Source organism: Pteropus vampyrus, unplaced genomic scaffold (assembly GCF_000151845.1).
Source record: "Pteropus vampyrus isolate Shadow unplaced genomic scaffold, Pvam_2.0 Scaffold100, whole genome shotgun sequence".
NCBI lineage: Eukaryota > Metazoa > Chordata > Mammalia > Chiroptera > Pteropodidae > Pteropus > Pteropus vampyrus.
The window spans coordinates 1,787,401-1,798,654 of NW_011888881.1; the positions used below are offsets into that span (position 1 = coordinate 1,787,401).

The 11,254-nt window shown below is 60.7% G+C and overlaps 1 protein-coding gene across 1 annotated transcript in view; it reads left to right on the forward strand.

Moving 5' to 3' along the window:
* ITPR1 (inositol 1,4,5-trisphosphate receptor type 1) overlaps positions 1-11,254 on the forward strand; it is a 197,026-nt gene that overhangs the window by 132,517 nt on the left and 53,255 nt on the right. The window contains exons 44-49 of the mRNA XM_023533300.1: positions 157-357; positions 1,818-1,928; positions 3,691-3,786; positions 5,850-5,972; positions 7,138-7,242; positions 9,947-10,139. Coding sequence (XP_023389068.1) covers positions 157-357; positions 1,818-1,928; positions 3,691-3,786; positions 5,850-5,972; positions 7,138-7,242; positions 9,947-10,139 — 829 coding nt within the window. The remainder of the gene's footprint in view (positions 1-156; positions 358-1,817; positions 1,929-3,690; positions 3,787-5,849; positions 5,973-7,137; positions 7,243-9,946; positions 10,140-11,254) is intronic.

Sequence of the window (11,254 nt, forward strand, 5' to 3'; positions counted from 1 at the left end):
CTGAGCCTCCCGCTCCGCCCAGTGCCGCCTCCCTCTGCATAACCGCCGGTCGGTCGGGGCGCCCACCAGTCAGACACTGTCGACACGGTAGGGTGACTGACCCTCTCCCTCTTGTCTCTGAATCGCTCCCCCGACCCGGGGACCCCCCAATTGCAGAACTTCCTCCGTTGCCAAAATAACAAGACCAACTACAACCTGGTGTGCGAGACGCTGCAGTTCCTGGACTGCATCTGCGGCAGCACCACCGGCGGCCTCGGCCTTCTCGGGCTCTACATCAACGAGAAGAACGTAGCCCTCATCAACCAGACCCTGGAAAGCCTGACCGAGTACTGTCAGGGACCTTGCCATGAGAACCAGGTAATTCCGTTTGTATTCGAGGGGCGAGGGGCAGGTGGGGAAGTTTGTCATTTCGGAAGGGTCATTGCCAGGGACGAGTTCAGAAGTCACGTAGCACCTGCCTGCTGCCTAGGCCATCAGTATACCTGGAGCCTACCTTCCAGGAAGATGCCCTGGTGTTCTTTTGAGCTTCAGGAGTTTACCTGGTCGCAGGTGTTGGCGCTGTCCTCACTCGGCTCGGCTTGGTTTGGTTTGAACGTCTGACTCTGACTTGACTGGGGTAGAGGTTAAAGCTGGGGTTATATTAAGACCGGAAGACTGGGCTCTATTTTAAATGCTAAGAAAGACTCAAAAAGTAGCTACTTAAGGCAAGAAGTTTAAACCCAGCTAGAGAGAGAAGCCTCGCTACACATGAGACGGCTCGAAAGTCCTGTGAGAAAATGCACGGTCCAGATCTTAACAGCACAGACATGCGGAGAAGAGAAAGGCCCGTTAGCTTCCACCTCGGCCTCTCGGGAGGCATATTTTTTGAGCGGATCCCAGTGTCTCCTTGGGTCGAGTCGTTGCTTCTGCAGGGCATCTTGCAGATGCCGTGAGTTTTCACATTAGTGCTTGGATGAGTACGATTTGTCACTCAAATTATAGCTGTATCCTGGCCAGAGAGGGTAGGCCAGTGCTTGCCAGGGCCAAGGAAGGTGGGGCGTGCCAGGTTCCCCGGGGGACGAGGCCAGAGGAAGAGTGGCTTAGGAAAAACCCGGTCTCAGTTGACCGTGACTCCGAGGCTAGCATCTGGTTAAATCTGCTTTTTACCCCAGTTCCCTGATGAGACCGAGGGTGTATATAATCTGATTGCAAATGAAAAGGAACCAAGAAATTACAACAGGCTCATGGGAAAAGGCTTTTATCTGACGTCTGAGTGAATTAACTTATAACCTCGGGTTTGCTTTTCTGCCAAACAGAGGTCCGTGGAAAGGAACATGCCAGACTAGGGCCCCCACAAACGGGGATCTTATCGGGGCAGGGGAGGGGAGGGTTCATTTTTATACGTGTGAATTAAACAGGACGCGGGCTCTCCAGGCGTCAGCTTTCAGTGAAAGTGCGCAGTGTGAAGCAGAGTGACGCAGAGGGAACGGAACACGCCTCGGAAGGGCAGAACGGGGCTCGGGACCCAGGGTCAGCCACACACCGTGTTTCCCCTCGCGAGCGTGCGCCACGGGCCCCGCCCCGCTGGAGGAGACGCAACCGATTACAGTGACGGGGACTTTCCTGCTGCTCACTGCTCATTCTGAAACTAGAGATTTTCATCTGTCTTTAATTTTTTTACCACTTTCTCACGGAAAATTCGCAGCTCAGCCCTAGAGGCATTTCTGGGAGTGGCAAGCATTGCGTTGCAATGGCCATGAAGCCTGTCGCCCTCTGAGGCCCGATTTACGACCAGTGCTTGTGCGCGTGTGTGTGTGTGTGTGTGTGTGTCTCCTCAGAACTGCATCGCCACCCACGAGTCCAATGGCATTGACATCATCACCGCCCTGATCCTTAACGACATCAATCCTTTGGGAAAGAAGAGGATGGACCTTGTATTGGAACTGAAGGCAAGTGGGAGTGGAAAGCAAAAGGCTGTGGCACTCGGAGACAGTCACTCGTGTGTTTCGCCTCCGCACGTGACACGGTCAGTGCTGTGAAACTCGGTATTAGAGGCGGTTCTTTTCGACGACGTCGAAAGTTCTGACTGAAACGCAAAACTTCAGTCTTTTCCTCCCAAAGAAGGGTCTGGTGACCGGAGAGCAGCTAATTAGCTCCGGGGTCACAGCGGCCGAGCACTCGTCACTCACGGCTGGGGGACTAATGAGAGCAGGACCTGAGCACTAAAAGCCTCGATTCTGAAAGGCACAGGCTGGGGCCCAGGGGACGCGCCCCCCCGCACCCCTTCCCATGGTCTCCGGTTGTCCCCCCTTTGAGGAAAAAGGGCCAGTCGAATAACAGTGCCACTGAACCTATGTGGGGCCGAAAACTGCTATTTTTACATGATCAGGGAAGACCTGTTTCTGTTCTGCTGTCGCTGTATCAAAAGGTGGCTCCTCGGTGGCAGTGGCCCTGTGCCTCCTGGCCTCCGACCAGTTTTTTTGAACCGCGACAGAAGGCCAGCATGGAAGCACCCCCGACTTGACGCCTGCCTGTTATTCCAAAGCAGCTTCAGGGAGCGTGAGCGCTGGCTCCAGGTGCCTCGGCCGCTGCGTCTGCAGGCCGGCCCCTTGGACGTTTGAGAAGCCGGTCATACCCTTCCTGATAAAAGCCTGGCTTCTTAAGTATACCCAAACACACGAACAAGCCCTCACCCTGTTTAGGGGTTCCCGAGATTCTCCAGGAGTTCAAAAATTCAGTTCTGGGCCTCGGACTTGCCGCCCAGCCTGGCGTCTAAAGCGTATTTCGAAACGTGTTAGCCTCACGGAGCACATTTCGTTTTGAACCGTCCCCAGGTCGGGGCCTGTTGAGATCTGTCCTCTCTCTCGCTCCTGCACAGTGAGCACTTTATCACTGTCCCAGAAGAGCCTAGAACTAAAGGGTTTCACCAAAAAGCGGGTCTGTGCTTATTGCATGAACAGCAGCGTGGGAAAGCAGGGTCAGCAGGAGGCGTGAACAGGAGCCCAGGGGGACGGCACAGCTTCACTCTGCCCTTAGTGTTGAGAACGGAGAGTCCACAGAGAGGGTCGATTTGGGTGCGCGGTGCCCTGTGCTCGGGGAGGAAGGAAGTGTTGCCCTGTCCCCAGAGCAGCAGCCCCCCCCAACCCCCCGCAGAGGAGCACACAGACCGTCCCGGGCCCCAGGCCTAGCGCAAGGTCCGGCCGGGACGTGCAGGTGTGGACACGTCGACGTCGTGCCGGAGAATCGCGGCCTGGCCCCCAGCGCGCCCCCGCGGGGCACTCCAGTCGACTGGTGTCACTTGTCCTCGTGACGTGAGGGCTCGGGGGGCTGACGGCAGCACTGAAGACAGTGGGGGGGGTGACCTGCCCGCCTGCCGTCTGCGCCTGCGGGGCTGAGTCAGAGCCAGCACCCGCAGGCGGCAGGAGTCCAGGTGGCGGGTCCTCCCTGACCACCATCACCACAGGTGTCCCCGCAGCACCCCGTCGAAGTTCCCCATCTCCGAATAGTAGGGAGACACTGTGCGCAGGCAAACGTTTGCCTCGGAGGCCCCGATCCTGCTCCGCAGACCTGCCCTGGGGTCCGAGTTGGCCCCTTGTCCGGCTGCAGGTGGCTTGTGGCGTGCCTGGCCCGGGGCTGCCCCAGGGGCTGAAATGCGTTCCAGCCGCCACTCCACGCAGCTCTCTGTCCCCTCCTCCCTTCTCCCCCCATTAGAATAACGCCTCCAAGCTGCTGCTGGCCATCATGGAGAGCAGGCACGACAGCGAGAACGCGGAGAGGATTCTGTATAACATGAGGCCGAAGGAGCTGGTGAGTTGGGGGGGGCCGGCCCCCCGCCGCGGCGCCGGGAGGGCGGGGGGGACTCCGCCTCTCGCTTCCCGAGTTTTCTCACCGATGCCCCAGACCAGCACTGTGACAGGGACGTGGGATCCAGGCCCCTGACCAGCTGGGTGGGGAGTGCAGTGCTCCTCGGGGGGAGGCCTCCGCCCCCTCCCTCCACGACCAGGTGCGGACTTGTCCCTGGCCTTCCTCCGTCCTGGGACACGGCACGGGATGGAGCCCGCAGGCTGAGCCAAGGGCCCTCCCTGGCTCTGCCCTTTGGCCAGGTCGCCTTGGGCTGCTGCTTGACCTCTCTGAACCGCACCGTCCTCACCCCTAAAAGGAAGCCGCGGTGTCACCCGGTGCAGTGGCTGTGCTGGGGTCACAGTCCTCGGCAGGCCCAGCCCCCCGCTCGCCGTCCACCCTTCGCACACCGCGGCCTCCCTGCCTCCTCGTCCGCGGCGGCCCCCTCTCCGTGTCTGTCAGAGCCACAGAAGTCACTTCTTCTCTTGGTGCCAATAGTCTGGGCAGCAGAGGACTGTTTGGGGGTGCTGACGTTTTGTGGGGTTTTTTTTTCTTTTTTTTTTTGAGAAAACACACTCTTGTTTATGTTGGGGGGGTGATGTTCACAATGGGCCGTGACTCCCGGGCGGGGTGTTGGCACCGCAGCCGGCGACACCAGCAGCAACCAGACAGCGAAGCGAGCTGAGGACAGAGCTCCCGATTTGGACTTTTTCCCACGCAGATAAACTGTAACTGACAGACCTAAATGAGGGCACTAAAACTCCTCTGCCGCCTGCGACCTAAGGTGCACTCGTGGCCCGGCCAAAGTCCCTTTGTGTGTTCTTTTAAACGAAGTTAACAGCGAGCTCACTCTTTGATCTCAGAGGTCAGGGCTGAGTCGTAGCCCGTGATGCAAGTCATCCCGAGCTTACGTAACCGCTTATGTAAGGGTGGGGGGGGCGGGGGCAGGCTAGGGCTTGTCACGCTTCAGTAGGGACGAGTGACTTCACCTTCGCAGAGACCCCATTCCAGCTCCCGTGAATCAAAGACGTGCCCCTGTCTTGGAGGGGAGCCGTCGGCACCCAGGGCCGTGGGTGCCACCACCGCCTGGGCTGCCCCGTCGTGGGTGGGTGACACCACTCCCGGCTCCGGGAGAAGAGTCAGAGGCTTTCTGGAACAAACCCGGTTCTAAGACTCGGCGGAGCAGGGACGCTGTAATGCCCAGAACGTGTGTGCACACGCGTGCGTGTATGTGTGCGTGTGCGTGCTCCACGTCCTATGCAACTCGTCTGTTCAGTCTGGTGCTAGAGAGAATGGCCAGGAAATCAATCACGTGCAGAGCGGGGCCATGAGACATGCCTGAGACATGCCCCACGCCCCTCCGAGTGTGTTTCCTCATTCGCAGTAAATGGGAATTTGGGCACCTCATGAAACATTCATAAGCTTGGAATATTCTGAAAGAATGTTAAAATGCTCAGCCCAGAGCTTGGCCCGTGATAAGTGCTAGGTAGATGTTACCTGTTAGTGGGGCCGTTTTCATGTTCAGTAGGCTGTAGGGGTTCAGGGAAAATTTGGAGTCGGAGAAAATAGTTTCCCCAGCCAGCTCCCAAAGGCAAACGGATTTCTTATTCGTCTTTCCTGAAATGGCAAAGGTCGGGGCCAGGGGAGCTGGCGGGCGGGTGGTGTAGAGACAGGAAAAGCTTGGCCTCCAGCCTTCGCTGATTTGCGTCACGTTTTATTGTCCGGGGCACTTTCGTTGCCACTGTTCCCTTCTAAAGGAGAAGGGCATGAAGCAGCCCCCGAATGCCTCGGGGGAGGCAGAGCACATGGGTCTCATGTCTCATGTCAGTGGAGGTCGATGGGGGTGACGCCTGTGGCCGTGTTGGGAAGGATTCTGAAGCCGTGTCCACACCTGACAGGAAGTCGAGTGCAGGGCCTGACGAGGGGGTCTGCCCCGGGGGCGGCGGGGCGGCGAGGCTGACGGCAGGCGAGCTGTGGGGCCCCGCGTGGGTCCCCGCGTGGGTCTCCCGTGACGCCCGCTCTTCCTGCAGGTGGAAGTGATCAAGAAAGCCTACATGCAGGGGGAGGTGGAGTTCGAGGACGGCGAGAGCGGCGAGGAGGGGGCTGCCTCCCCCAGGAACGTGGGGCACAACATCTACATATTAGCCCACCAGGTACGACGTCCCGGGGGCCAGTGCCAGGCTCTGAGCGGGAGGGGCCGTCCGCTTGCTCCTCCTCCGGCTCTCGCGAGGCTCGTTGGTGGGCATGATGACGGCGAGGCTCCCGGGTGCGGGGGGCAGCCCGCCCCGCTGTGCCGGGTGCCGGGACGCTTCCGCTTCCCCACCCTGGCGGGGTCACGTCCCTGGAAATCCCCTCCTCCCGGTTCTGAAAGCTTTCACCCTGAGCGGCGGCACGTATGTGCTTGATGACTCTGTCTGGAGACTCGGGCTTTTCATAAATATTGATGAGTCTGTCTTAACCATCTGAAGAAATCGACCTTGGCTGCCTTGCCTGTCGCGTTTGGGAATCTGTGGATCCAACGTGTCATTATGACTTCTTTTTGTTTGCCTTTTGGGGGATGTGGTCATCCTTCCTCCCCTGGCACCCAAATGCCCTGTTTCGTAATTCTCTTCCCAAGGGGCTGGGCTTTCGAAGGCGCTTCCTGTTTGTGGAGGTCGCCGTGCCATGGCTTGCGGCGCATGTGGGCAGCCTGCCCAGCTGCCCCTCCGCTGCGGGCTTGTGTTTCCTGTCCCCTGCACCTCTCGGGGCCAGGGCTTAGATGTAAAGCGATGACCGTGCTGGGCCGGAGGTCGCTAGGCCCCGCGACAGCATGCCGGCAGAAGGAGAGAGAGCCTCCCCCGTCGTGTCCCCCGTCCCTGGCATTTAGCCAGCGACAGGGTGCCAGAACCTTCCGGATGGAGGCTCCGGGGCTGTGCGGAACCTCGATTCCCTCCTGCCAGCTAAAGAAGTCGGGGAAAGTGGGGCCTCACGTGGGCATGCGCTTTCTGTGCTATCCTGCCGAGGTCCCAGAACAGCTGCTGAGCAATGCACACCTGGGCAGGAGTCTGCGGGCCGCCCGCCCTCGACCCCCCCTGCCCTTGATCCCACCGCCCTTGACCCCGCCGCCCTTGGCCCTGCTGCCCTTGACCCCGCTGCCCTCAACCCCGCCGCCCTCGATCCCGCTGCCCTTGATCCCGCTGCCCTTGATCCCGCTGCCCTCGGCCCCGCCGCCCTCGGCCCCGCCCGCCCTCGGCCCCGCCGCCCTTGACCCTGCTCCCGCTGCCCCCTCGTGCCCTGCCAGTGGGGGACGTCAGCCCTGTCCTCTGTTCTGTGTTCCAGCTGGCCCGGCACAATAAAGAGCTGCAGAGCATGCTGAAGCCCGGGGGCCAGGTGGACGGGGACGCAGCCCTGGGGTTCTACGCCAAGCACACGGCCCAGATAGAGGTACCGCGGCGAGCACCCCACACATGTGTCCGTCTGGGGTGCCTGGGGGTGTTGTGAGCACCCCTGTATATCAGCTCCTGCACCAGCGGTGGCCAGGCCACCGGTTCCCGCCTACGACCTGGTGGGGAGGGGGGCCCCGAGCAAAGCCTCTCTGGGAGGCGGCGTTCGTTATGCGTCCTGACCAGGCCGTGCGGACCCGCAGACGGTGCTCTAAGAAATTCCAGCAGAGGGACCCGCGGTCGACTGTGGGACACCACGTGGAAGCGTGGGCCTCAGGGAAAATGAGAGACGAGAGGGGACAGCCTCTCGGAGGCGAGGCCTGACGGCGAGGGCGGGAGACACTGGGCGAGGGTGACGGAGGGCAGGCAGACCGGGAGGGAAGACAGGCGGCCCAGCTCCTCAGAGTCCTGGCCACCTCCCCCCGACAGGTCTGGACATCACCTGGGGGTGGCCCCTGGGACACTTCGTCACGGGGAAGTGATACGGCCAGGTCCGCGTTAAAAACACACACACTCCACAGGCCTTCCTAACCCTCGTGAGCTAAATGGGGTCGTCTCCATCGTGCAGATGGGGAAACTGAGGTAAGACGCAGGGAGGCCGTGCCCCTTGTCCAGTTATCAGTGGCGGGGCTGGGATTCGAATCCCGGCCTGGCTGACCCCAGGGCCCACGGGTACATGTCCGGTCACCTGCGCTGTCTCTGAGCATCGGAGAGAGCAGACTGTCTGCGGGCTCTGGGCCGGCAGGGGACACGGGCCTCGTTTGGCCGATGAGGAAGCGCACGCAGTCCGGGTCAGTGTTGGGACGAGGACTGCGAAGGACCACCGACTCCTCTGGGCCACGTGGAACATTCAGAGTGGAGGCTTTTTGAGAACAGATTCGTACCTGATGTCGCGAGTCTCTGGGATCCCTAGTAAAAGGTGTCACCTCGCCGATTAGTTGACCCTGACGGTGTATGCGAGTAAATGCTCCTAACGTATTTGTTACTGACTAAATGCCTGAGGAGGGCCAGCTCCGCCCCGGAGCCCTTGCAGGACAGGCTGTAGGGGTCTGCAGTGTAGTGTGTCAGAGGAAAGAGGACTCGGACCCTATCATGAGCCCCTCAGTCACTGGGGAGCCGCCTGAGGCTTGGTCAGGCTAAGACGTGTGAACAGGGTCGCCGAGCCCGTTACAGGCGGGAGGACCGGAACGTGTTCTCCTGACTCCCGCCTGTCAGGGTGGTGAACGAGGTGTGGGTAGGTCTCAAACGAGAAAGAGATATGGCCAGGCATGGTGTCCCCAGCTCTCGCGCCCTGCCCTTGGCCAGCCACCCGTCTCTTCCAGTTTCCCAAGGGCGTTACCTGTGTAAAGCCACAGGCCGCTTTGTAACCACCGGGGTTCTCCCCGCAGACCCTAGGGCCTTGGCGCATCAGGCTGGGGAGCCTGGGGTCTGGGGCTCAGCTCTGGCCAGCCAGCCTCCTGTCTCCCGCTCCGTTACCTCCTGAGCCCAGATCGCGGCCCTTCGGCAGAAGGAGGGACCGTGCGAAGCTGGCAGGCTCTGCGGTCGGTCCCTGAGCCTGTGTGTACACGTGTCGCCCAGGGAGTCGGTTCGTGGGCAAGATCCGTACACCAACCCCCACACACGATTCGGTTCAGTGAGGTGGGCGTGGGGACCAGAGTCGGCGTGAGAGGGAAGCTTCCTGTAACTTGATCTCCCCTAGATTTGGGAACCACTGGTCTAAAGACCAAGTCTCCCAGAATTTATGGAGCCAGGGCTGCGGGAACCCGTCTCACCCCTGGGCGAGTTTCCCACGACAGCTTGACCTTGGTGCATCAGGGAGAGCGAGAACCAGATCTTCTTGTAGAGGGCGTTGGCCCAGGGCCTCCCCGGACTTCTCCCGGCTCTGGAAAGGAAGAACAGAGAGAGGCCGTGCCCCTCCGTACTGTACCCCGCACCCCTTTCGAAATCTCTAGCTCCCAGGACGGTGTCTTAGAATTTGAATAATCCTGACCAGGCCGCCTCCTCCTTGGGGACTGAGCCAGTCTGTGCAGCGTCCCCTCCCCTCTCCCCCGGGCCCGGCAAAGCGAGTTTGAGGAACAGTAGGTGGTGTCCCAGCATTGGCTGGACGCTGACTCCCACACCGTGCGTTTCAGATGCCGTGACAAGTACGAGGCAGGACGCCACCACGACTGGATAAACCAAGGTCTCTTTAAGGTTCCTACCTAGGAAAGGTGACCCAGTTTTGCTCTGAGAAAGGATCCTAGGTGTCTGTGCTGCCCAACACAGAAGCCACTGGCCGTGGGTGGCTGCTTAAAATCAAGTGAAATAAAATTAAATGCTCAGTCCCACGGTCACACTAGCCACATGCACTGGTGCTCGCTGGCCTCATGGGACTGGCGGCCGTGCTTTTGGGCAGGACAGATGCCGTACAGAGCCATGCCATCATGATAGAAAGCGCTATGGGACAGACAGCCCCAGCCTGGAGCCACAGCCGAATGTGTGGGGGGGCGGGGGCGGGGGGAGCAGTTTACGCTGCGGTCAAGTTAGTCACAGTGCAGTTAATCGGCCTGAGGTGAGAAAAATACTATTGGAGATGTATGGAAACCATTTGATGTGAGGGGGTCTGCACGGTCAGCAGACGCGGGCTCAGGTCTGCACCATGTCGTACCCCGAGCCCAGGACCCTCGGCAGCGGGCTTCTGAGGCACCTGTTCGTTCTCCCCTCAGATCGTCAGACAGGACCGGACCATGGAGCAGATCGTGTTCCCCGTGCCCAGCATCTGCGAGTTCCTCACCAAGGAGTCGAAGCTGCGCATCTACTACACCACGGAGAGGGACGAGCAGGGCAGCAAGATCAACGACTTCTTCCTGCGCTCCGAGGACCTCTTCAACGAGATGAACTGGCAGAAGAAGCTGCGAGGTGTGTTGCCCGCACACGCGCGTGGGTGCGGCTGTGCGCCCCTCCCCCCAGACTGGGCGGAGCCGAGCCCGGGTGGCTCAGGCCCAGGAATGATGCCACCCATCCCAGACAGATGCCCCTGCGGCCGGCGAGTGGGCTCCAGCCCCAGGCACCCGCCCCGAAAGCTCCACGGAGCGCCTTTCAGAAGGCCCTCTGGTGTCTGAGGCCGGGCCCTGAGCTCACAGCAGGGTCACAGCTCCGGCCTGACCCCGGTCACCCCGTTTGCTCGCCTGCGGCACACCTGCTGGGGGAGCTGCTCTTCCTCCTCTGCGGGCAGCTCGCCTTTTACGCTCCTTCACGCAAGGAACCGTCTGCCCACTAAGACGCGTCCTCGCTCACCACTGAGTCCCAGGGCAAAGCCCGGCGGGGCGGGCTGAAATCGCTCATCGCAGGCGCTCTTCGGGGCCGCCCCGGAGGGCTGCGCGGCTCCTGGTTGTCACCGACATTTTCACGTGACACTTCAGCGCTCAGGCACCAACTTCCGTGACCAACTCAGAAAGGCCTGTGCTTTATTTCTGTTAGGAGCTGGTGGTTTTTTCAAAGCCCTGGGTTCCAGCTGCAGTCGTGACCTTTGGGGCGCACTCTGAGGGGCGGGGCAGTGGGAGGGGGTGCCAGGTTGGAGGTCAGCTTCCGGGAGCTTCCGCCCTCTTCCTGCCAGGCACCAGTCCGAGCAGGAACAGACCGGCCTCTCTCACTGAGAGCCGCTCCTATCACCGCTCCCTCCTTCCCTCCCTGCACCCCGCGACTTGGCTGGCGGCAGAGCGGGCTGTGCAAGCAGGTTGCCAGAAGGCCCCGTTCCCAGCTCACCCCCACCCACGCTGCATTTTTTTCCTCGCTTCCAAAGGGCACCTCGTCGTCCAGCACTGTAAAACGTGGTCACCTGTCTTGCTGGGCCAAACTCGTCCCTCACCCAGCCCCGTGGCTCTGACAGGGGGCCTTAGCAGGACAGCACGCGCGCCGTCCTCGGAAGGCCCAGGGTAGAGTCTCCCCAGGGTCGCCGTGTCCTCGTGTCCTGCCGTGGACGTCCACACTGGGCTCTGAGGGAAGGAAAACACGCCCAGCCCGGTCCGTAGGCT